The sequence below is a fragment of the Alternaria ethzedia genome, assembly GCF_023757985.1.
Source record: "Alternaria ethzedia strain BMP 0044 chromosome Unknown scaffold_26, whole genome shotgun sequence".
Lineage (NCBI taxonomy): Eukaryota > Fungi > Ascomycota > Dothideomycetes > Pleosporales > Pleosporaceae > Alternaria > Alternaria ethzedia.
This window is the reverse complement of record NW_026056219.1, coordinates 1-25527: the sequence shown is the minus strand read 5'-3', so window position 1 is coordinate 25527 and position 25527 is coordinate 1. Positions and strand designations below refer to the sequence as shown.

Below are 25527 nucleotides of genomic sequence, written 5' to 3'. Positions count from 1 at the left end.
ACGGGCGATATCGTGCAGTCGGTTGGGTAGGTGTAGGGCGAGGTATTCGGTAGGGTATGCGAATCGAATGTGAGGTTTGCGCCTATGCGAGGGTTGTTGATAGCAACGGCGCTTGAACGGTCGCGTCGCGTGCGAAGACAGGTGGATAGTCGCTCGAAAGCGGGTCGTTCTTGGGGTCCATTCGCGCTATGGCAGGGACAATGCTACCGTCGACGTATTGCGCAACTGTTGGCGTCCTGGGTTGTCGTGGTAAAAGAAAATGAGCGGTCAAAGCAGTCGAGTGCACGTTGCTGGGATCGCGTAGATGGCTTCGGTCGTGACTTCACGGCAGGCGCATTCACTGGCGGAATTGGAAAGAGGAAGTGAAGAGACGGTAGTATTAGAGAGACTTGTGCGCGTGAAGAGGACTCGAAAATGACGAATTGTCTCAGGGATAGCGAAGAGTCGCGTCGGGCAGCAACTCTCAGTGGATGGGGGAGGGAGGGCCAGAAGGGAAGACTTGACCGAGATAGGGCAAGTGAGAAGGGGCACAGCGGGAGCCCTTGGCCGGCGCGACCCAGCACGGCGGATTGCACGTCGCGTCAACACTTCCTATTCGTGCTTTTGGGAGATGAGTGGGGATGAACCTGGTTGAGCCCCTTGCCTGGCCGACTTGACGAGTGCGGTTCCTGGGATTGCTGCATGAGCGACGCATGTCGTCACAAGAAACATCACGAACGAGACATTGCGATTGCGGGGGATTGTGACTATCGTGACCACTGTCTCGAGGCGCGCTCTGCTTTCCCCTACGATAACTTCAGCATCCAAAAGAAACATCACAAGTGCGAAACCGCCTGCGAACCCGAGTGCGGCGCAGTGTGGCGCGTTCCCCGACCATCCAAACTATGCCCAGTAGCGCTGCCTCCAACGCAGGTCAGTCCTGTCGTTCGTCGGTCGTCGCCGAGGTGATTTGTGATGAGGCACACGAGAATATCCAGGACTCCGTGGTCTCCCAGCTTCCATCATTTACTTTCTTTTTCTACCAGATCTGCGACCGAGCTGACGTAGTCTACCACGATCTCAGTCCTCCACCCAAGATCTCTGTCGACCCGGCCTTGTCCCTGCTGTGTGGCCGTCAACCTGCATACTTCAGCTGTCAAGCTCAGGCCTCAACCTTCATGTTGCCCAAGCATTCGGGCTCCCCTCCGACAAGCGATCGCCCGGCATAATGTCGGCGCCAACACTGTCATTCCGGCATTTTTTTTGCTTGCTAGCTGCCTTCTTGGTGGTTTTGTCACGTCGCAAGTAGACGGTCAATTGCTGAGTTAATTGCTTGGCCGAACCCTGTGCCCCGCTGCTCTGCATGTGGGGCGCAAGAGAGAAAGCTTATGTCTATCGTGAAATATTAAAGATATACAAATAGTGTGTGGCCTCTTGCATGTGGGGAGCGGGGGACGGTGATCATTCCATCTCCACTGCCATGCCAGCCTGTCGCAGTCGGTCCTCCCACTCGACGCGCAACCTCTCCATCTCCTCCCAGCACTTCCTCCCAGTGTCTGTGAAGCGCTCTTGGCTCTCCTTGGTCAGGTCTTTGGCGTATGGATCCCTCCCCTTCCTCTTGTACTCTCCCAGCTTGCCTCCCCATCCCCATCCTGCCACCTCAGTGCGATCTACACGCTCCTGACCCCAAACATCCGCCGCGCTTCCCCACTTCCCTACGCCTTCCTTTGCCTCCATGTTGTCCAATGTGCTTTGACTTGCAAGCGCCAGCCAAACCATGGCAGTCGCACCCTTGTCGACCGAGATGGTATGCCAATCGCTGCCGAGAAGGCGCGCTATGTAGAAGGCGGCGACCATGGCCCATTGGAGGATGAGGGGAAGGGGGACGATCGAAGTGGCGCATATGCCTGGGTGTGTAACGTAGAGCCGTGGCTTCGTGGTCTTTTCCGTATCTTGGGCGTGCTCGAGGTACTGATCGACCGGCTCCGTGGTTGAAGGTAATCTAGAGGTGATGGCCAGGACATCTGTCAGTCTCTTCGTAGCCTCGTATGGCATATGCGATGTGATGCCTTGTATGTCTTCTGTGTCGAATACGTGCTCGTACGCCTCCAAGCTGCTGACCCAAATCATCCTGCCCCTAGTCCCCTCGTTCCTGGGATGTTTCGCCAGTAAGGGTGCGAGGTAGTGTCCTAGCAGATAGTGCCCAAAGACATTGGCGCAGAAGACCTCGCCTAGAGGAGGCTCCTCTTCCGTCTTCTTGTCCGCAGGTATTTGTTCCTTTGCAAGCCATTCACGACCAGAGATCTTGTACGTGGGCCAAGTAGTGGCCTGCAACCACTTTGTGCAGACCGACCAAACGGCGCGCGGCCAGTCGATACCCGTCCATCCACCTATGCCAGCATTGCAGATGACTGCATCGAGCTTCGGTGTTGTTTCCCGGAGTTTCTTGCTCAGCTTCTGTACCGAGACCAGACTCAGCAGGTCGAGTCGCTCCTGCCGGAAATACACGCGATTCTGCAGCACCTGTGCAATGCCCGGTAGCTTCTGTTCATGGCTGCGAATGACCTTGCGCAGATGATGTTGTAGCGTCTCGATCGTCGCGTCGCCTTTCCGTTGGTCGCGTGTCGTAATGATGAGGACGAGGGATTCGTTCTGGGGGCGCGTCTGCAGGAATTCGTCGATCAGGCGGGTTCCGATACCAAGCCCCAGGCCGCTATGCACGAGTCAATTAGCCGTACATGAAAGAAGAGTAGATGTTCCAACCTGTTTGCGCCCGTGACGAGGACATAGAAGCCATTGTCGGGTGTGGGAATGTCTTCGAGACGCGACATATTGGCTGACGTGATGGAGGATGAGCGATGCCTGTTCCTGAATTCGCTACGGCAGAAGGCGCGCTTTGACCAATCACGACCTACATCATTCTTGAACACGACTTTTGGTTGGACAATTCACGTATGCATGTTTTGAGCCTCTAGACAAAGTTTTGTGCGACTATTCAGCATGAGAGTATGGTTGCTATGAGCAACTGCAAGTTTGGACAGTATGCAAGAGTGAAGTGAAACGTGATATCATAGGATGAAAGCGCAATGATGGTGATCACTTGTGTGGATAGTCTGACATAGACTAATTCTATCGTGCTCTGGGTCCTAAGATCATCTCCCATGCACATGTTAGTCTTCAATCACCTTTCAATACAGTACACAGACAACAAGCACACCAGACCACTGAAACTCAGTATACTACTGAAGCAGTTTGAAGACCCGAGTAACAACAGCGCCTTTCTACGGAAAAGAACTCTCCCCCTCTAGCCCCCTCAAAAATGCTCTTCCAAAGTTGTAGCAGTCAATAGTCGACCGGCTGATATCATCTTGAGCCACCGCCTGTGGCTCTCCAGCAAACAAAGTTTACGACTTTACACGGCGCCCCATCCCCCACATTGACCTCGTCACGAGCCAAAGCAAACGACCAAACGACCAAGTCCCGCACGGCAGACACGGCAGACGCAAATAACCCAACAGTTTTTGCACTTGAGATAAACTTCTTCAAACTCTATTGCCAATGTGGGTTCAACATTGCATTATCTCGCTTTCGTTCCTCGTCTCGATACCACACTGCTTATAGTGTAGTAGCAGTAGCGCAGTTGATGCGCAAAGTCCAGTATGCCAGGATGTACCATGTGTAACCCAAGGGATCCACGACATGGACTTACGCGCATACGTAGGGTATGACAGACAGTCTGTGTCATACACGTATTCGGATATCTTCCAAACCGTCCGCTAATCATGAGTGTGACCCCAGACACGAGTCTGAGGAAGCCAAGACGGCGTGCGTATGCTTGGAGCAAGGGATGCATACGTAGACAAGACTGTTGTCGTCAGCTTTGTAAACCCCCCATGCTGCTGCCCCAGATCAACATATCCGGCAAGGATGTTTGCGCGTGCATCTCGGTAGCCTTGGCGGTTGCGCAGCAGGGTCCTGGCGGAATGTCGCGGATATGCAATGCCTTGTAGGTGATTGTTCACATGAACCCAAACCCTGTCAGTCAGTCAGCCTTACCGCCATCAACGCCGCGCCCTGAGCGAAGCGACTATCGGTGAAAACGCCGAGATACGGCACAGACGTGATCACCCGCCGCCTCACAGCACGACAGTCTTTCGTACATATGCTTCCGCCGAGGGTCCGACCGACGCTTGAGATTCGTCCGTAGTTGGGTTGTCCTTGCTACACCTACAGGGAGGGGATGTGGGGCCTGTTTGCGGTAAGACCACGCGGTTGACATCGTCAGGTTAGGTATGAACCTCATACATTGCTTTCTTTGCAGCGGCCCAACCCAGAACAGGGCTGACGAGATTGGTGATCACCAGCTCCAAAACGCGTATCAGCGTTACTGACAAATCATGCCTATGCTGATCCCGTTTGTTCGAACTATTGGGGTAGGGACTGCGAGGTTATACAGAACATTGTGCGTTACCAACCGGATGGTGAAGCGGAGGTTGAAAGTATATGGCCGAGTAAGGGCCGCCGTCTCGACGCGCCAACGAGGCATATCGTCGGTTTATGCCGGTTATCAGATTGTGGAAGCAGAAGCGACGAGCCGGATTGGGGGTCAATGTAAGTGTTGCTGAACCCGAGCTAATCTTGACCAAATCTAGACCCTGAATATACTTTCCAAGGTTGCCTCTGTTCTGTATAGCGAGCTGTCTCCGCGCGCGCCCACGGGCGTGGAAACAATGCTAAACCTCCGAAAGGCGATCCACGACTAGCTCTGCAGTCGTTATGCACGTCATACCTGTAGCCTTTTAGCTGCGTCTCAGATCGTGCTAGTGAAAAAGGCCAGACTTTAAGCCGTACCGTGTCCGTAGCGGGGCGGAGATGGCTCCGCTGTCATAGTAGGGAGCGGACAGTCTCACGCGCCGTTACGGCCGCGCTCGCCATTCGGTGTGAACGCTCCGACCGACCGAGGCTGAGCAGGATGTATACGTTATCCGTTTATCTACTCCAAAACGTTTGCGGTATGTTCCGTTTGAGGAGTTCTCTTGGAAGAAGGTTTGCGATGGCGGTAAAACATGCGGTGCTGCGTCCCCCACCGCTTCAACCCGCGATTCTGCTCTTGGGTAAGCATGGGATCCCAGTCGCCGCGGCGGAGCTCCAACTCTGTCGAGCTCTCCGAGATATGCAGCTCGTGCTGATCAAGAGGTGACAAAGAGCGGTGGATGTTTACACAATACATTGATCGGGCCGCTGAACCCAAGGTATATGCAACCGCGAGAAAAAGCAAAAACAGGCGACTCTCGCACTGGTATTGATTTCTGGTGACAGCCCGGGCCGTGCCGGATAGGCCACCAATGCGGATCCTCAGGGCTCAGGCACCAGGCATGAAACATGATCCTCCTCGACTGTGTGTCACCTGTCAGGCTCGTCGTGACAGTCACAGACCATTACGCGTTGCAGAAGGTCGATACGAGTTTTGGGTCGGAAGTACCGGCGCAGGTTGCAAGTGCCGGCATGGAAGACTAGCCACCCTCCGATCCGCCGTTGGCTAGGAGGATTACTCCGGCGTTTCCTGCAAAGGACGAGGGAGAAAAAGGCCGTGGTAAGAATATGACGGTAGAGAGATGCGGTGGGCTTCCAACCAAGACGTTTAGTCAGGTGCGATCGACGAACCTAATACATTATCTCATCCGCTCCGTGTGCTCCTGATCCTATAGAGACTAGCTTGTGTGTCGTAAGCACAACCAGGAGGTGGCATGTACCAACGTGTTACCGTGGGTTGACGACACTCCTAGTGTTGATGGCGATGCAATGCTGGTCGTCGACCGTGCCCACTGAGGTGCGCACTGTACTGTGACGAGGGTACGACGGGCTGCAGATAACATGACCGCGCATGCATGCGGGAATCGTACCACTCCAAGCATTGGTGGCACCCTGCATCAACGTTAGCATATTACTGTTATATCCAGTCGCAACACGTCTCTTCGCCAATTTCAACTCACCTGGAAGCCGGACGTTTATCCACGCGAATCGCTACGAGTCACATCCCGTGCCCGGACAGGACCCACTATGCCCTTCGCGCAATTGCTGCCATGGCCGGGTGCGTAATTGCCCGCCAGCAGCTAGCCATTGTCCCAACGTCGTTAGATGTGCCCAAATCAAGCTCATCCGGGCCCCGGCCCCATGTCAACTCAGAATTAGGTTCCTGCTGAACGCGGGGCGGCGGGAGGGTATGCTTATATCACCGAAATAGTCCGTGACAAACCGCGCAAAGGTAATGTTGGGATATTGGTACGATAGAGACATATCACTGGCTTCTGAGATTGCCATGTCGTAACCGGAAGTAACAACAAGCTGCCTCGTCGCGACGTCCAGTCCTGTCATTGAGTTGTTGGTTTCAAGTTCCGTTGGGCGATTGGAACGGAATTGGCAGCCGCAACCGCTGGATATCAGGACGCCAGGAGGATCGCAGTGGAGTGTTAATTGAGGGACTTACTACGCCTCCCTTAGTGTGGCCTTACGAGTTTTCAAGGTCGTTTGTGGCGGGCGGGGTGGTGGGGAAGTTGTCGTCGGTTGCGAGTCAAGCCTGTGCCTCTTTGGGGGTTCACGATGCACCTTCACGCGGGTCAGGGTGCAGTCTATCAGTGTTTCAACCCAACTGCGTCAGTGTATATCTACCAGATTGGTAATGCATGCTTTGCTTTTCATCGTATTCCGTGGAGCTTGGGAAATTGGTAGAAAAACAACAGCAACATGCTACGCCGTCTCGTCTGCTCCTGGCCCATCATTCGGTTGGACGATGAGTCAGTAGCGCAGATCATCATCCTCCCGTGAAGCCTTGAGACAATCATGATTCGCCTTCCAGAAGATTTCCAGAGTGGACCGTAGGCAATGCTCTCTCCTGGCCCACTGCGCTTGGTTCTGGACGAGGTCTTTGAATCCTCTCGGCAGTCCTACAGTGGTCGCAAAGGCCCCGCAGTTGAGTTGGACTTCGCAAACCGCGTCAAGGCGGAGAACAGAACCTCATCTTGAGTGTCGATGAAACCAAGGTGGCGTCATGCTGCTGGCCATTCCCACATTCCAACAAGCTCCCCACACATACGAACCGGGTAACTGTATGCGTGCGTCAATGGCAATATTCGTCGTGTTCCAAGCTGCGGAGTTGCCGATGCAATGAGTTGTCAAGTAACGTGGTTGGCTCGCATTGCTCGACTCAACGACCGTAACCAACGTATTGACTGATGACCCTGATCTACTCGTGGAGGAAGAATGAATAGTGGGCAGAACTGACTCTTGATACCAGCGAAGCCTCAGCCTGGTAAGGAGGATCGTGACTCCACGTCACCAACATCAGGGCGACATCCTTCGAGCTATACATAGCTGCATCGAATCGTGCATAGGTCAAGTCGCTATGCGATGCGACGTCCAGTTCAAGACTTTTTGACATGCGGTTGCAAAGGCACGACCCGACCGTGCCTCTGGCGAACCAATTTCCGTGATTGGCCAGGCCGAACAATGGACAGAAGGATTTTACTGGCCTTACCAGCTCTTTTATCGCGCTCCAGGGACGTGGTAAGCCACACCAATCTGGCAACGTGCATAAGTCCGGCGTAGCTGCAGGTAGCGAGCTGGCGCTACGATGCGAGGAGCCTGTATTAAAAAAGGCCAAAAGCGGGTATTCGGCCGATCCATATCTCGACATCTTTCCAGTCTAACTTGTGATGAATGCGAGAAACTGCGAAAAGCGAACCCGACGCAATTGGGAGTCAGGCACTGCCCGGGATGGTGCTCGAGAGTTTCTGAAGCTGCGAAACTGAGACAGACAGAGAGGCGACCGACATTGAGCCGACGCGCTCAGCTTACCTTATGCTTGGGGATAGTTTTGCAGGTCGGAACACACGGAATGCTGTATTGAAGGTATGTTCCTCCGGTGCGCGTTCCGTGTTTTGTTCACGTTCCACGTAACTGGCGCCTGGTTTGGTGGCCGATTGCGTGCTTCGGAGTTGTCGCCGTCGGGTAAGATCCTGTGTGTCACCTGCGATTTGCTTTGGCTAACGCAGTACCGCCAAAATCACATAAACTTTGATTGGAAACCGGACCCTTTTTTAAACGTCAAGTTGCCTTGGGCTATCGTATTTTTGCGAAAGGTTGTCGGCAGATGGATGCAGCTCCGCCATCGTGGCTGGTGACCAACGCCGGACATTGGTGACTATAATTTCGGTTAAGTGCCATAGTCGGTGGAGCAGTATTGGACGGAGTACTGAAAAAACGACTTTTGAAATTGACAGTGATGATACATTCGACTATCCAACAAGGTAAGGAAACATTCAAAATGGGGTATTGTGCAGCTTTCCGCCGTGTTCGCCGTGTACGCCGTGCTATATTGCAACCGTGATGATAAGAAATGATGGAGAGGGCCAGATTCGTGTCATCGTCTGCAATCGCCTGGCGTCGAGTTAGGGTTGTGTTCATAACGGGCATCGTGAGATGGGGCAACGAACCACAGTTCTCATTGAGTCTGTATTCTCTGGACCGACAATCAGTTTAGGAATATGGTAGTTGGGACGAACACCTACACTGCCGTGACATTGGCCGGACACCGTACATGCGTTTGTTGGTACTTGGTACACCAGGCTTTGACGACGTAGCGGACGTGAGTGCACTTGTATTGAACTTGCGTATAGTCGCACATGATGGTAGGAAAGGAGAGGCGCGAGGCGTTAGAGGTGATTGACGAGTAAAAGCTCCAAAAGGGTAGCACAAGCAATGATGGATGGCAAGCAAGCGATTTTGTTGGTACGCTCGATGAATTCTCCGGATTAGCATGCAGCGCGACGGTCCGTTATGTTATAGTAAGCCAGACAGAGCAGACAGACGTCAGTGCGATCAGGTACCCGTGAGAGCTATGCAAAGTTAGCCCATGTCCATAGAACCTGGTTCGTCAGTTGACATGCATCATGGTAGTGGCCGTGAATGTTCAACGGACCCGGGAGCCCGAGAGTGGTCGAGCCCTTTGCACATCATAGACGTGGGTGGGGACCTTCATGTTTGAAGTCCTCTCGCTTCCATGAACCTTGAGGGAGGTAAGTGGCAGCCCAACCCGAATGCCGAGAGGGACTACAAGGGCCGCTGGCCGTATTTGAACAAGATGCTTGCACGCGTCAAGATCCTCGGTCTTGCTCTCAGGGTAGAATAGCCAGCGGACGGGCAATGGCAGCCCGTGAGTGGCTGAGGGGGTATAGGATTTAGAAGTGCGCCAATCCGCCTCGTCGTTAGTGTGCACTAAGTTCAAAGTTATCAGACGTGCACAGATCAAGTTTGATCTGCGACTACGGTTCCACGTTAAGGTGGCGCGTGGGGTGGTGCAGCCGTTGGAAAATCCTTGACTGTGGCAGACACTAAGCTTCGGAGGCCAGGGTTACCCTTCCTGCAGGTCGCGAGACAGGTCGACGATATACCAAATATTAGTTATTGCTAACGTTTACACACTGCTGGAATAAGGCGGTCGCTGCATCGTGGCGCCTGTTTCATCCTGGGCGTGCCTTTCTCGGCAGTACTGCACCGGAGTTTCCACCGATTTGTGTCCTTTATGCTTACTTTCCCGCTTCCCCGGCCCCAGTCCATATCGCGAGAGCATCCGGAGGTCGAGTGTTGCGCAATCACCATATGCCGTCCCGCGTACGGTGAGCGCGGCTGCGCGACATGATCCCACCGTTGGTGGCTGTCGGCGGGTCCCTGGTCGCTGGCCTCACTTTCTGACATCGCGAGCATAAACGCGCAAAATGCGTTGCTCGCAGGATGGAATGGGAATGGGTTTGTGTTTGAGTTCTGGGGCGAGATGTGGTGTTGTGAGCGTTTGATGAACCCAGTGCTGTTGTCGGGTTGGGTCTCGCCCGCATGACGCCATTGGGTCCGGACGTCCGCCTCAAGTTCACAACTGTTTACTCATGCTACCCTACATTTGAGCCTGCTATATGGCAGCGGCACGGTCCACACCTTTGCACGGCACAGCCATGGGGCTTCACTATGGACCGTAGGCTTCTCGCATTGGTGGACCGTGCCCGAGCGCTGTGCCGTAGCTGCGTGGAAGAAGAGGAGCAACTGCGATTCGCACGGAGATCCTCAGCAACGTGTGCATATACATATACGTATACCAGGAACCTGGTAACATCCATTTGCAGAACGGCATTCTTACGCGGTGTTCTTGCGATAACGGGTCAGAGTGCTGCATGACATAGGTAAAGACAATGCGCATCGGCTCGAACAAGGCGGCCAACTACAACCCTGTTCGGTTGGGGTACGTTTGGTCAAAGAACTGGGCTACCAAGAATGCGGCTACCGAAAACGGGATATGGCGACCTCGTGGAAAAGTTGGGATTTTGCCGCTTCGCCTGCGCAAGACCAATGCAGAACGTCGTCTCATACGGTGACAAAAGTGTGAATGCCCGCAGAACGTACCAGGATCGCGACCCCTGGAGTGCATGTCTTGCCTATGCTCAACACTATTCGTTGCTGATCGGATAAGTCCGTCCATCCGCATTCGCTCGACACTCCAGACGCGAGCTTATGACGAGCCGAATCACCCACGAAGCGAACTTCGTAACGATAGACCATGACTGCATACAAACGCGTCATACGATTTCTATCGGAAAGTGGAGAATCGATAGGATGTCTCTCGTACCATGAGCATGTGGCACAGCTCCATCTTCCATACATGTGGGCAAGTGTATGTTGGCCTTTGCAGGCTGACTATCGACGCCACTATTGAAAGGGGGACCTGTGGCTCGAAGCGCCTCTCCCGCGGAAGCCGGGCAGAACCTAGGCCGTATAAGACGCCATTTACACCCACAGCTTTTGTCAGAGTATTATAACTTGTTGACGCTTTATTGGGTCCTCCTCGAAATCTCCACCTGGTAGGCACGCAATCCGTCGTTCATTGGCAAGAACCACGGACATTCAGGCTGAACGTGAGACATGGATATCAACATCAATGCCATCAGAACGGTGAACTGACTGGGCAGACTATATATGTGGATCCGACACTGCCCCGCGTTGCCAAACCGGCGGTAAGGCCAAAAGCAGTGGTGTGGCTATAGCACTAAGTCTTATAGATATTGGAGACTGTCAGCCCACCTAAGGCATAAACCCTGTGTAAGGGACGGATAGCGGACGGCACTGGAAGACGCAGCGGCCCGAGTGTATACATATCACCGGAATGCGTAAGCGCAGGTCTTCGTTAGAAATAGTTCATTATTCTCCATACGACGATGCAGAGAAAAGCATCACACCAGTTGTGGATATATAAGGCTCCATTGCACGTGTTGATCATGAGAACTCTCCATTGGCCTCCCCGGCATCTAGCCAGCCGCGGCACATCTCGACTGCCTAGTAAGAAATTCAAGTCAGCAACTGTCACTCTTGGCTCTGGTTCGTGGAATCTGCTTACCCTTCCCCACTTCTTGAACATCTTCTCGCCCACCTCCTTGTCGACATTCGGCTTGAAGACCATGCGGTCTTTCTGGTTAATCTCCTTCAGTTCGTCAAACTCCTTCCATACGTCGACCGCAAATCCGGCTGCAATGGCTGCGCCCAGGGCTGTGGTTTCGCGCATGGCGGGACGGTCGACGGGAATGCCGATGATATTTGCTTGCGTCTATCGAAAATAGTTAGTGGAGGCCGCGTATACGGGCATATGTAGGGAAGATCACGTACCTGCATGCAAAGGTTTGAGTTACTCATGCCGCCATCGACTGCAAGCATGTTGAGCTTGTGGCCACTGTCAAGCTCCATGGCGTCCAGAATGGCCCTGGTCTGGAAGCAAGTCGCTTCCAAAGTCGCACGAGCGATGTGCCCCCGCTCGGTGAACTGGGTGATACCGAATATAGTGCCCTTGGCATCGTCAATCCAGTAAGGAGCAAACAGACCACTGAAGGCTGTCACGAAGACACATCCACCGTTGTCTTCAACAGACGCTGCCAGGTCACTAATCTTGTGCGAGTGCGTGATGAAGCCCATGTTGTTCATGAGGAACTTGACACCACTGCCTGCAACCGCGATACTGCCCTCAAGCGCATACACGGGTTTCCGCTTTCCGCCAAAGTCGTATGCGACCGTTGCCAGAAGTCCGTGCGACGAAATGACCGGCTTTTCGCCCACGTTGTACAGCAGGAAGCAACCAGTACCGTACGTGTTCTTGGCAGAGCCGGGCGTAAACCCCTGTTGACCGACCAAAGCTGACGATTGGTCACCTAAGCACCCTGCGATGCGAACGCCTTCCAGTATACCGGTGCGCAGGAATCCGAAAGCGTCTGGTGAAGAAGACGGCACGATCTTTGGCAACTTAACCTTGTTTTTGTCGATTCCAAAGAAATCCAAGAGCTTGTCATCGTACTGAACGGTGTGCCTGGGGTTGCATGAGCGGGCTTTTTCGCTTAAGCAGAAGCATGCAAAGGATGACCTACAGGTTCATGAACATGGTTCTAGATGCATTGGTAGTATCCGTCACGTGAATTCCGGCCTCCTTTCCACCATTCAGGTTGTATAATATCCAAGAGTCGATAGTACCGAAAGATAGTCGGTTCTCGTCGTATGCTTTGCGAACGTCGTCGTTGTGGTCTAGCAGCCACCTGAGCTTGACCGATGACGGGTACGTCGACAGGGGAAGTCCACACATCTGGAGTAGCTCGTCGGCGCCTTCGCGATCTTTCAGTTCACGGACCAATCCCTTGGTTCTGGTATCTGGCCTAGAATCGCCTGAAGTCAGTCGCCGTGTGCTCGTCTTTGGGGTGCATTCTGTACGTACCATGCGATCGCATTGCATAGTGGCAGCCCACTATTGGTATCCCAGACGACTGTTGTTTCACGCTGGTTGGTGATGCCGACTGCCTTGATGTCCTCGATTTCGTGTCCGTTGTCGAGGAAGATGTTCGTAGCCCTATCGATGCATTGCTCCACGGTGTTGATTATTTCCCATGGGTCGTGTTCATGCCATCTACGCTAATTAACCCATGTAAAGTCACGAGACATGCGCAGTACTGACCCTGACTGAGGATACTTTTGGGTGAACTCAATCTGATGTTGAGCTACGGGCTCACCGAGACCATCAAAGATGATGAAGCGGGTACTCGTGGTTCCTTGGTCTATGGATCCAATGAAGAACTGCCTCAACCTCCCCTCGTCTAGATGCGCCTGCGATTCGTCTCCAGCTTCTTCTCCCTTGGGGACTGGCTGTGGCTCAGTGTTGTGGGCGGAAATATCTTGTGTCGCCATGCTGAAAGTTGCGCTGGATGGTTTCAAATGTGTATGCGACCCGTTGTACTTATACGGAAGATGTCTTCCGTCCGCGGTCGGGGCTGTGGAATAGGTGCGACGGGTGCAGCTGTTGGTCGCGACGTGTTGCTTCCCGAAATTCGGCACCAAGAAGGGTACTGGGTATTGCGAAGGTACGGAAAAATTTCTAATCAAGCCAATCAGGTCTAAAAACCGATTCGCTTCTCTGCAGTGTCCGCGCTGAAGGATGTCTGGATTGCGCTGGGTTGCGTGTGAGTGTGCGGTGCCGCAGCAAAGCGCAATTGCCGATGACGTTGTTCCGAAGGTGCGGTGCGAAGGAGGTTTCGCGACAAAGAACACCGAATTTTAGGTGTATAAGCTTATGAGTTGAAATTGAGGTGGTAGAGAGAGAATCGCCAGGAGAGCATGGTAGGAGAACGAAGGTTTCGGTGTTTAATCGGCAGCGGAACCCGGGCGCGTGCCTTTCCTATGCGGTGTCTGCGGTATGACGCTCGAAGAGGGGTGGTTTTGCCTTTAAAGCGGGGGAGGGGAAGCGCTCCACGACCAACAACACGACAGCAAAGTCGCCCAGCCTCGTCACATGGAGCCTCAAATCTTTCAGCCTCTTCCGAGCTCGAGAGGCAAGCCGTTGATCGGTCTCAGCATCGTCGATCAGGCCAATGCTAGCAAAACTAGACTCTGCGCCCGGCAAAGCATCCGCGCGGGTGTCAGTGTGACTTCACATACAGCGGGTCGCGAGTCCAACAGATCCACATAAGACGACGCCGTCGTGTTTTCTCCAGTGGGACTCCAGGGGGCTCCGGTGGGATACCCGCATCGAACCCACCCAGAGCCTCATCAATTTACCAGCTTCGGCGGTATCACAACACGCGCACCGTGCTCACGATCTTAACAATAAGGGTTGGCGGGTTGCTCCAAGCTCCAGGAGTCCTTCACCGACCTTCGAACACCTTGGTCACCAGGCTGTCCACGACGCTCTTTGCTTCCAATGGACTAATGCGATGTCAGCAGAAGCTGTTCGCCTTCGGCAATGACTCGCTATCGTGCTGTGCCACCTGGGCTTACTACGCTTACCACCATGCGAATCGATGATTTGGATGGCTCCATGGATGGCATTTTGCGCGATGCACGCGAAAAGTCCGATGTCAATCACAACAAACATGCCATTGACGATCTGATTGCAATATCCATGGCTCCCCGCGGATGATCTGGACTTTGGAATGGGTCACCCAGCGAAGCTTCGAGACACAGAATTTTGGAACTCGGAGGTATGAGCATCGGAGCTGACCACGCGTTATGTGTGATGTGTTGCCGAACATGGGATAGTTATCGGTATAAAGTTAGGCATCCGTGCCAAGTGGAGCTAAGTGGGTAGGACTCGTAATGGCGGAATGCCAACCCAACGTTGCCCGGATCACGCCGGCACGTGATCCTCTGCATGGGGAAGGTCCGAGCGTGTCCGTTCCTCCTATCTCAAACCCACCTTCCTACCCGACGGCCATGTCCATATCATTGCTGCCCAAGGAACTTCGCCTGCAGATTTGGTCGCTTGCATACCACAACGAGCCCCCTCGCCTGGTTGCGCTGGAAACGCAACCACACGCAGAAAGTCATGACGAAACGCATTTTTGCCCACGATACTCACCTAGCCCTGCGCCGATTGTGGTAAACATATGTCATGAGTCGCGCGAAGAGGCTCGTTACCAAGCTATCAAAGCGGACCACATCGTGGAGCTGCCGTCGGACATTCCAGGTACCGGTGGGGGCGAATTCTACTTCCGCATCGATACCGACATCCTATTGATACAGCTGGAAGGGAAGCGCGTGAAGCATTATGACGACTCGCCCGAAGTAGGACTACTGGCTCACTTCAGACGTGCGACGGGCTGCAATCCCGAACAGCTGCAAAAGGTTGCTGTCACCAAAGTAATACTGAATGGATTTCGAGATGGTAGCCTATCCAACGTCCTTCGCGAGTTCCCCAAGATCTCGCATATGGTGATGATGCTCACAGAAGACATATGGGAAAAGGATATGGAGAAAGAGCTATTTGTTCGCGCTGCTGCAAGGATAGTGCGCATGTACAAGCTCGATTTGATGAACCGAGCCAGCAGCCAAGGCGAGACATTCAAGCCGCACCCTTTCGACGTGGATTTTGCCAGGCTTCGCCACGGTCAGCTGGATATCGTAGCGAAAGATATTTGGAGAGATTGGAGTGACGGAGGAGATGAATGGGCGACGCTCGATAACTCTGAACCATTCTGGTAGTCTATGGAACATCATGATATATCCGATCATCTTTTCCCGGTAACTGAAGAAAGTCCGGCGGAGTGTTTTCCGCTGCCGGCAGCTGGTGCTTTTCAGCCCAATTTCTGATCGCATCAAAGTTCCGGCACGTATGGACGGTATTGAAGTCGACAAAGGCTTGCAATGGCTTGTCCGGAGGCTGATACCACACTTGACCCAGAACGCCATTGTCAACTGTACACATGAGTTGTTGCCGCAAGATGTCGAGACAATGAGCTAGAAATGTGAGTAACATCTCCAGATGTATGCAAGGACGCTGACTTACTAACGTGGTGCTTCAGAATGTTTGCATCGTTGGAGAATGGACCAAGCCCTTGCTTCTGGTAGTACTCGAAATTCCAAGAAAGGGACTTTCGCAATAGGTTCTACACATGGTCAAAATCTTTCCTGATACAGTATTCGCAAAACCCACCAAGCAATGCAGATGGTGCAAGCCTTCCACGTGTGCCGGATATCCACCTCCGTATTCCTCCTTGATTTTTACTTGATCAGAGGCAAGACCCGATTTTCCAGCCTCCTCGTTGGGTACTCTCGCGGCATGGTCTAGTCATGGATGTTAAATACTGGAATCTCTGTACATCAGTCAGTAGAGCTTACAGTCGACACCCAACTCTTTCCACGCCGCATCTACTTCAGGTCCAGCGTCCAGTCGATACGCATTTGATACCAACAAGGATCCGTTGAACTGGATCTGCTTGTAGGTAACCCCGACATCCTTGATGATCGGAGCTGACTAGTATTAGCAACATATTCCTCATACGCAGCTCCATCGACCGTACAATACTGTGAGGTGTGCCTGATGCAAAACGCATCTGCATCGAGTCGTTCCCTTTGAGCTATCCATGCTCCTATGAAGGCAGAGAGTATAGCTGTGCCCAGGAACGCGGTAGCGGTTGCTAGCCATGACCAATGCCGCGTTGCTTTTCGCAATGATCGCAAATCGAGCGAGGGTTCTTTGTGCTCTGCAAGTAACCTCTCGCAGTCTTCATTCTCTCGATCATGTTCGTAACTTGGTCCTTTCTCAGTCTCGACGTTCGACATGGCGGCAATGAAGAAGAGATGGAATTATGTACACGGGTTTGAAGGTGAAGACAGAAGCGAGAGATATGCCAAATCGAAAAAGCGACGATTATCCATGGCCAAAACATCGCGGATGGTGGTCAGTCGCATTCCCAGCTTCTAGCTCTTACCCCGCCTAAGCTGAATACGACACACGATGCACCCCTCCATTCACGATCGCTGGTGGCGTTTTAGGGCTGAGCTGGGACACACAACCACCACGAACTATCTCGTATACCTTGCCGGAAATAATGGTCATCATCTGCGCTAAACTTCGTTCGAGCAGCTTGCAGCGCGCGTGCCGCATTTTCGATAGCTGGCTTTCAAACTCGATGCCACCACCACAAGAATAGATACGGGACTAGAGTTGACAAGCAGAATCAATGGCACGATGCCAGCTACCATTACGAGCGCCACATCGAGACTTGCGTAATCTACAATGCAAGATGCGAATTCCAAAGAGTCGAAGCTTTGTGGGGTTACAGTGGCATCTCTTCGACACCGAATGTCCACTACCAAGGTTCCAAAGCTGACATCCACACCGACCTCAAGTGTATGATGCTAAAGACGCTCTCAGCTCTCCACAAACAACCAGATGCTTTTGCATAGACGACTTCATTCGGACAAGACCCTGACTACTCTCCACTAAGCCTTCCTACTCACGGCTTTGACCGGATCAAGCTCAATAGTCAGCCCGCCGCACATACGAGATCTAGTCTGGAACCACGCCACGGAAGAGGGAAGCCAGCGCACGATGTAGCTAAGACACGCGGGGGAGGCATGCGAGTAGGTAAGAGCTAGCTTCAGGTGAGCGATTAAAGGACGTATGTATATACATATATAAGGATGGTGCTCGTTGTATGTATCTGGCTACAGCAGGACTCCATTCCTACTGCCCACCCATACAAGACTCTCTTCTCCCTCTTACTCATTAATACCAACTTTCTCTCTCCAACCCCAAACATCAATCATGAAGTCCGTTCTCTCCATCCTCGCTCTCGTAGCATGCGCTCTTGCCGCACCGGCTGCAGTTGCCCAGGGTAAATACAGCACGTACGGTATGCTCTACCCATCATTCTATCGATCTCTCCTCCTCTCGTCCCTCTCCGTCCCTTCCTACCCTCCGTCCTACTAATACCGCAACAAGGCGACTATAAGAACGTGCCTGCACCTGTGGGCGGATACGGCGACTACAAGAACGTCCCTGCTCCCAAGCCAGCAACCTACGGCGATTACAAGAACGTTCCTGCACCTGCGGGAGGAAACTACGGGACATACAAGGGGTATGCGAAGGAGTAGAAGAGATTTATGGGCTATGAGGGTGTGTAGCATATGGAGGTAGCACTAAAGCAGGCTCTCGAGATCGTATTTCAGCCCAGCCTGGGGCTTATGAATCATGAATCATAAACATCATACACATCTCCTCTCTTCACCTTCATCTTCATAGCAGTGAACATCAATACCCTAACCATCATTCCCATCACAGCTCTCTAGACACACAACACCATCACGCCTCAATCTTAACCCCCGGCCCAATCTCCTTTATCCTACCCTCCAACCTCGGCGCAATAGCTTTCGTCCAGTTGACCTGGAATTCCGCGCCGTCTAGCTCATCGCACAGCTTGGGGTTCCCCTTCAGTCCAGCAACGCGCCACCATTTCCGCATCACACGCCTTATCATCTCGGTCTGCTTGTCTGTGAACTGTATCGGGACTCTAGAATCGTACATCGGCCCGTCGTCTTCGTCTTCATCTTGGTCTGGGTCTTCTTCTCCGAGGGTGTCGTGTGTGTTGTCGTCGCGTTGATTCTTTTCACCGAGATCTTCAACGGGATTGTTGCCGCGCGATTGGGTGGGCGAAGTAGGAGAAGGGTCGTGGAACGCATGGCCGTGTTTCTGCAGGTTTGTTTGGATAGATGCGAAGCGCGAGTTCATGGACTTGCCCCAGCGTTTCCATTTGCCGAGAACTTTCAGGGACATGAAGTATTGGCGGAGGATGGTGGAGATGAGGACGCCGTTTTCTTCCGAGACGATTTCTTTGGCGACGCCGCCTTCTTCTTCGATTAGGAGGGATGTGTAGCCATCTGAAGGGAGTTAGTAAGTGGTATGTCTTTGTTGAGGGATGGCGACGTACCTTTACCGCGGCCCATGTAGCCCCGTGTAGCAAGGACATACTCGCGCGTCTCGTCTACGGGCTCTTCTCCGATTGTCACGTTTGTTACTCTCGAATGTGGTGGTTTTGAGTAGTCGGCTTCGAAGGTGATGTTGGAGACTTGTGGGAATCTTCCTTCGAGGGCTGGGTAGTTGCTGACACCATTCTCCAGTGCTTCTCGTATGGCCTTGCCGGTGACCTTTAGTACTACGACTGGGTCTTCGAATGGGAAGCAGTTGACCAGATCTCTGAGCTTCAATAACCCAGGAGGATAGATCTGGTCACCGCGGATTGTTCCAGCGGCCATGATACAGCACTCTGCTGAGTAGTAGTAGCGCATGAGATCGCAGACGAAATTGCCGATATTTGATTCCTTTGTCCGCACAGTCGTGAAGCGAGCGTCAAGTGGCGCAGCGGTGTATCCGATCGGCTTGTCTAATCGCTTCCTGATCTCTCGTGTTTGTTCTTCGACCAGCTCCATTGCCTGAGGATCTTGTGGTATGCTGCTGACAATGTCTCGCCGTATGATTTTGAAATCCCATCCTTTGCCTTCGGGCTTCCGCCATGCCTCGACATGGGAGAGTTGCTTGAAGTCGGTTCCTGAACGCAGCACTTGGGTGCCGTTGATCAGGCTGCACGAGTAGTAGTGGTCGTGGCCGCCGAGAATGATGTCAATCAAGCCGCCGCCGCATTGCTTTGCCAGCTTGTTGTCATTGGGCTCTCGCTGATGCGACACGCATACGATGATCTCTGCGCCCTGCTCCTTCAGGCCAGGTATAAGTTCCTTCGCAGTCTCGGACGCGCTCTTGTATATGATGTCCGGCGGCAGCGCATTGATCGTGTCAAGCCACTCTCGTTCTGCGAGCCCAATAACACCGACTTTGATGCCGTTGGATGCTGTGAGCATGACCGTCTTCTTCGCGTTTCCGAGTGGGACGCCGTCGCCGAGGGCTGGATCGTGTACGTTTGCGAGGAGCCATGGGAACTTGCATTTGGCCGTGAGGTAGCGATATTGTTTGACACCAAAGTCAAGGTCGTGGTTCTATGCTGTCGTTAGTTGAAATCACCGTTTATGGAGATTGACGTACATACTCCTACACAAGAGACGTCTGTACCAATGTTGTTCAACACAGGAACCATGTGGCTTCCTAGAATTAGCGTCAGTCTCCTTGCATACCCGCGGGCGATTCAGCTCACTCACCCTTTGTGATACTACTCTCAATGCTTGGGTTGAACGCATCTCCAGAGAAAAAGGTCAGGAGCTTTGGTTGGTCCTTGAATCTCTCGTCGTTTCTATAGTAATTGACGAGGGTTTGGAACCGAGCGTATCCGCCCACGGGCTCTCTCGACCCCGCTTCAACGTGGTAGACATCATTGTAGTGTAAGAAACGGAGGTCTGGCGGGGCATTTGGCGCGCCGCCTTCGGGCTCGCATATGAGCAGTTCTTCCGCTGAGGGGTGGTCTGTAGGTGCCATGATGAAGTTGGAGTTTATGTCATACGTGTTCCAACGCGGGAGATAGTCGTCGGGGGATTATGGTATCCAAGGCGTTCCTGTCGCGTGTTCGAGCGGTGAGCACGCCCCGGGGCTGCTGGCTGCATCATCGAACGCAGCTAGCGCTTCAGGGTCCAGGCTGAGCTGCATGGCGAGGGCGCGTGGACCAATAACGATGACGTCTTTCTAAGTCGTGGGTGGATCTGCAAGGGGCAGTTTTGAGGCTGACGGGTGCCGTACCGCTGCCGCATGGCATGTATGAGGGGTTAGGAAGGACCTCTGGAATGGCGCGCATCAACAACGGTGCTACACGAAGCTCAGGCCACTCCAGATCCCTTGCGACAAGACTTGTGAATGCATGTAGGTACTTTCTATTGAACTACTTGCTCTATTCGTCAGAGCAAAGGTAATGCCTCATATACAATAATGTAGCCAGCAAAGGCGAGGGCTGTGCTTCTCGATGCCATGTGCTGGACGATGCAAAACGCCAGTGCCCTCCAAAGCGGATATCACCAGTCCAGAAATCATGATCATAAGAGAGAAGATGCGCCATTTACCCAAGCCCAGAGGGACAACGCCGCGAAACCCACACAAGAATCCAAAGAAATGCAAACCGCGGTTGGAAGCTCCCTCTACAAAGCATTCCAACCATCCCAGAGATTTAACCTAGCCTTGCCCTTACCCTTCGGGCCTTGCCTAGACCCAGCTCCCGCTGGACCCGTCCCAGAACGCCTTGAACTCCTTCCTAATTCCTATTGCCTACTACTGCCTGGACGACCCCCCTTGGCCTTGGTCTTGGTGTGTGTCTCCTTGCACTCGTCACTGCAGAACCATTTGGTCCGGCCAGTGGGCGGTTTGTCAAGGTTGACGCAAGCAAGATGGAACCACTCGCGGGGGCAGTCGTCGTTGTCGCAGGCAATCATGTTGCCATACGACACTTCGTTGCAGTAGCAGTATCGGGGCTCGTCACCGTCTTCTTCCGCTTCCGATTCGGGCTCGGCTTCTACCTCGGCTTCTTGGTATTCTTGTTCTTGTGCGACGGAGCTTGCGGCGGAGGACGGAGGGTTCGACTTCGCGTTGGGAACGGGTTTCATGGCGGGGGAGGCAGTGGCAGTAGTCGGTTGCGTGTTCTTCTTGTGGCCTCGTTTCGACCCGGTGCCTGTCGTGCTGTTGTTCTCGGATGAGGTGTTGGAGTTGGAGTTGCCATTGTTCGCGTTGCGACTGCTGCGACTTCTCGCCATTGATATCTCTGGGAACGCGCCAATGACAGGTGTCGCAGTCTTTGAAGTGCGACCGGGCCTTGCAGAGGCTGCTGCCGGCAAAGGAGGATCAACGTCCATACTCTCTGGCTCAGGCTGTCCCAAATCTTCCAACTTCATGTTGGATGTGTCAAAGGGCGCCGGGACCTCTGCGCTCTCCTTGGGAGTCGATGCGCCCTTTACCGAGGTATTGTCCCGCACGATCCCAGCAGCCTGCTCAAGCTCTGTAATGACATTGCTACTAGCGGCTTGTTGTACGGAATGAGAAGAGGAGGGGCGCCGTGCCGCAGGAGCCTCTTGGTCTTTGAGCGACGCCACCGAGTTGGCTGTGGAGTTCTTCCGCGCACGTGCAGACAACGGTCGATCCGATGCACCGGCAATTGCTTTGTTGATGGCAAAATTGGCGGCCAGGGGTGACGATGCCATTGGGGGCGAATACGGCGGAAGCGGGTTCTTGCGTTGCGCAGGCACGGGAGCGGCACGCGGTTTGCGCTTCGCTGCGCCGCTCTCTGGACCTGGGGTACCCCGTGGGCTTGAGCCACCTCGTACGCCGTTGCTGGTAGCTTTGAGAGCATTGCTTATTGATCGCTCCATGGCCGGGGCAGCTGGTACCGCTGCAGCGAGGGCCTTTTCGGTCTTCTTTCGCTTGCCGTGCGGACCTGCGCCATTGCTCGAGATGCCCAACCCGAGATTTCTGCTGTCTGGCCCTGCTGTCTCTGCGGGCATGGGCTTCCTCTTCTGCGGCTTCTTGGCGGGTCGGTCGTCGAAGTCGGAATCGACCTGGTGATGACGACTGCGCTTGTTGGCCTGCATGGCTTCGCGTCTGGCCTCGCTCTTCGCCGCGATTGAGTCGACGTCATGCACGTGCTGGGCTGCCGCGGCCAGATTGTTCGCCGCAGCCACCTCGCGCCGTTGTCGCTCGTGGTTCTGACCGCCCTTTTTCTTCTCCTCCTTGTCCGCGTATGCCCAGTGTGTGAGGCTGCCGTATCGCGCTTCGTCGCTGATTTCGCCGTCGAGCTGGGAGAAGGAGTGGTGCATGCGCATGAGGCCCTTGTCTTTGGTGGCTTTGGCGCCCTGGAGGACTACCAGCTTCTCGTCGAGCGTAGGGAGCATGTTCGCAATGAGCATCCTGAGGCGAAAGAAGAGCTGGCGCTTCTGGATCGCTGCCTGCTCTTCGGGGGAGAGGTTGTCGGGGTTGGATGGGTTGAGCTGCGAATGGTGAGCCTGGGCTAATGGCGTGCGCTCAAACAAGAACGTACATTGGTATTGTTTTCGGACGCTGTAGAGGCCTGTTCTACAGCCGCCAGCTGCGCCTTGGTGGTGACGGGCTGCTGGGCGATCTCGTCAAGCAGCTCTGTGAGCATCTGCTCTGGGTCGTGGAGTTTCGCCTCGACTTCCTTGAACATGGAGAAGTGCTTGATTATCTCCTTGGGGAATGCGTCGACGGCGCCGGTAAAGTGTGTGAGGGCGGGCAGGAAGCCGGGCGCGCTGTTGGAAGCCTCGGGCGTCTGCTCCATCCCGCTGGCGGCGAGGCGGCCGGCGAAGGTGCGCGCATAGTAGTTGGTAGGTCGGACCGTGGCCCGCCCCTGTCTCGTAGACGTTCGAGTGCCTGTGGTCGGCGGCATGGTGGCTGTGAGGGCGCTCCGTGGGTTGCAGGGCGAGGAAAGTGGCCGCGGACGCGCTCAGCTCAGGAAGCAGTGTGTAGAAAGAAGTTGCGTGGTAGGAATGACGTGTGGGCGCATCTCAAGCGATAAACAGTAGTTTGCTGGCGTGTCCCGCGATTTGCCTGTGGGTGCCGTGCAGCGTGACGATGCGCAGAACAGGAGCTCCTCACTACCACTTGACGCTACAGGCGCGAAAGACGCTAGGCACTCCAGCTGTCTGTTGACGGGAGTGCGCACGTGATTTGCGTTATCGGCGGTAGCCGATAGTGACATAAGCATCGTGCCATCTCCCTCCCACCATCACCATCACCACCCTCGAGTTTAACCGTCTCCCCTTCCCCAACCGCACGGGGTCCACGGAGCTACCATGCTCTCGGTACTGACCAGATAAGACACCCACAACAAACTTTCTTTCATCGTTACTTTACTCTACGCGCCGGCCGTGTTGGTGCTTGCCGCAGTCGTCCGCGTGACATGGTCCGCTATCCTCTACGTGGAAATCCCTTTCGTAACCGTCCGTCTCATGTCGGTTCAGATCGCATCGGCATCGCTGAGGTATGCAACGGGACATACGCAGTCGTGTTACTTTGGATAATTGTTTCGACGTTCGAAGTCCCGGAGATAAATGTCGAATAGTAACACAGAGACTCAGCCTCATGCACGCTTTTGGCCCCGATCCGCGGTTCGCCCCGTATTTCTCCAAAGGCACAAGTCCAAAGAGTGCAAAAGAACTAGTACTATTTCCACTATATTTAGGAGTATCCACCAATTGAGTAACTTCCCATAGCCGCCGTCGGAATGCGACCTATAGCAGCTTGGAATCCTTCGCGGCGTAGTCAATTGGGTTCGGTCCGGAGATCGTAGTGGAGGAGCATTGCCGGCCTTAAGCCTCAGACGTATACGGTATCTCGCCAGGCACATCAGATTTGCGCATTCTAGATTGGCTGGATCGCATAAGTGTTTGATCAATAGTTCTCGACACAAGCGCTGCGCGGTTACGACCTCGGAACCTTGAAAGCACTAAACTTATCAAAACCTAGACAACATGGAACTAGAACGGGAACGGGAACCAACTCATGCCACGCCGTAGATGCTCGTTTACATCTACCCTTCGGCAAGTAAGTCTCTTCACAAGGGTCGGGCTGGCGAACTGTTGGCACGAGCCCTGATTGTCGACTCTGAGCTCTTAGACGTACACCATCGCGGTTGGGTCGGTTAACAGTCACTTGGGGGCCGTCATAGATGCGTGGAGGATTCGTTTGACTCAATCGTATTCGAACTTCCATGTCACGTCTGGAGACTTCATTCCTAGGCTTCAATCACCGTATGCGTGACTCCATTCCTCTCACTCCCTCACTTCATTCAACCCTACTCGAAGGTTTTTCTGGTTCGTATTCTGTCAATGTGGGTACTGTAACAACATTCCGCGGGCCTACTCTGAGTGTAAATCATCCTTCAGTAGCGGCACAGCTTCAATATTGCCTAGTTGCCACTCGGGTTGGCGATTGCGGCGATTGTTTCATCTTCCCGACCATTCCATGATTAATATCTTCAAGTGTTGGACTCACACGGGTCGCGATCTCGAGGCGTCATACGCGGCTCGAAGAAAAGGCTGGCCAGGGCTTGAACAAACGATTGTCTTGGCAGGGACGTGTATCGCGAGTCCCACGGGCTCATCATTGGCCCAAGTTACCAGGCAGATGGCAGTTCAGCGGGGCTCAAGCGGTCGAGCGGTCTCGGGCCGCAGTGCGTTGCATTGTACGACGGCACATGTGAATCACGGACAATAGTCAGGGACGTGGTTGAGTCCGTCCTGAGGTGACGGCGGGTTGCTCAGGCGGTCTGTTCAAACAGTAAAAATTGGTCACTTGAGAGTCACCTTCACTTCCCATCGGCCTGCCGCGATTGCACCGCCGCCTCCCACCCTTTCTCCCACTTATAACCCGCCTCCGCTCACCTCCCTCGAGACTTTCTTAACAACAGACTGAACTCTCGTCAACAGCAGTGCAGCCGACCGTCCTTCAACAGTCGTCCCTCTACTAGTAATATATCTACCCACGGACTCAGTCAACATGTCCACCGACTACACTATCAAGACCCCCGACACCGCCGCTGGCGCTACCTTTACGCCTGAGGTCACTCAAGCCGAGACCATTCGCACCAAGATGTCTGTCGACAATCTCGTCGAGAGCCCGAGTGATTCTCCTGACATCACCTCGGCGCTCATACTTGCACCACCTTCCACTCCCAAGTCGACCAAGGAAGAGCCTTCATCGCCCACTGTCAAGACTCCTGACACCGTCATGACCGACGTCGTAAGTGCAAAGCCCCCCCC

General features: G+C 53.8%; 6 protein-coding genes across 6 annotated transcripts; 2 read left to right on the top strand and 4 right to left on the bottom strand.

The window, feature by feature from the left end:
* Nucleotides 1–1440: 1440 nt before the first annotated feature.
* On the bottom strand, nt 1441–2810 carry J4E87_008342 (uncharacterized protein; the record flags this gene model as incomplete). Its single annotated transcript, XM_049379932.1, has 2 exons — nt 1441–2692; nt 2743–2810. The coding sequence occupies 2 exons, from the start codon at nt 2808–2810 to the stop codon at nt 1441–1443; spliced, it is 1320 nt and encodes a 439-aa protein (XP_049230201.1).
* An 8485-nt stretch (nt 2811–11295) lies between these two features.
* On the bottom strand, nt 11296–13239 carry J4E87_008341 (uncharacterized protein; the record flags this gene model as incomplete). The annotated part of the gene is made up of 6 exons (XM_049379931.1): nt 11296–11355; nt 11417–11623; nt 11683–12373; nt 12432–12713; nt 12773–12961; nt 13010–13239. 6 exons carry the CDS (start codon nt 13237–13239, stop codon nt 11296–11298), a joined length of 1659 nt encoding a protein of 552 aa, XP_049230200.1.
* Nucleotides 13240–14760: 1521 nt separating this feature from the next.
* Nucleotides 14761–15528, top strand: J4E87_008340 (uncharacterized protein; the record flags this gene model as incomplete). The annotated part of the gene is made up of 1 exon (XM_049379930.1): nt 14761–15528. The coding sequence occupies one exon, from the start codon at nt 14761–14763 to the stop codon at nt 15526–15528; it is 768 nt and encodes a 255-aa protein (XP_049230199.1).
* A 1878-nt stretch (nt 15529–17406) lies between these two features.
* J4E87_008339 (uncharacterized protein) lies at nt 17407–17925 on the top strand (the record flags this gene model as incomplete). Its single annotated transcript, XM_049379929.1, has 3 exons — nt 17407–17412; nt 17603–17684; nt 17774–17925. 3 exons carry the CDS (start codon nt 17407–17409, stop codon nt 17923–17925), a joined length of 240 nt encoding a protein of 79 aa, XP_049230198.1.
* Nucleotides 17926–18133: 208 nt separating this feature from the next.
* Nucleotides 18134–20251, bottom strand: J4E87_008338 (uncharacterized protein; the record flags this gene model as incomplete). The annotated part of the gene is made up of 4 exons (XM_049379928.1): nt 18134–18708; nt 18759–19818; nt 19869–19924; nt 19978–20251. The coding sequence occupies 4 exons, from the start codon at nt 20249–20251 to the stop codon at nt 18134–18136; spliced, it is 1965 nt and encodes a 654-aa protein (XP_049230197.1).
* Nucleotides 20252–21021: 770 nt separating this feature from the next.
* J4E87_008337 (uncharacterized protein) lies at nt 21022–23153 on the bottom strand (the record flags this gene model as incomplete). The annotated part of the gene is made up of 2 exons (XM_049379927.1): nt 21022–22737; nt 22788–23153. The coding sequence occupies 2 exons, from the start codon at nt 23151–23153 to the stop codon at nt 21022–21024; spliced, it is 2082 nt and encodes a 693-aa protein (XP_049230196.1).
* Nucleotides 23154–25527: the final 2374 nt, after the last annotated feature.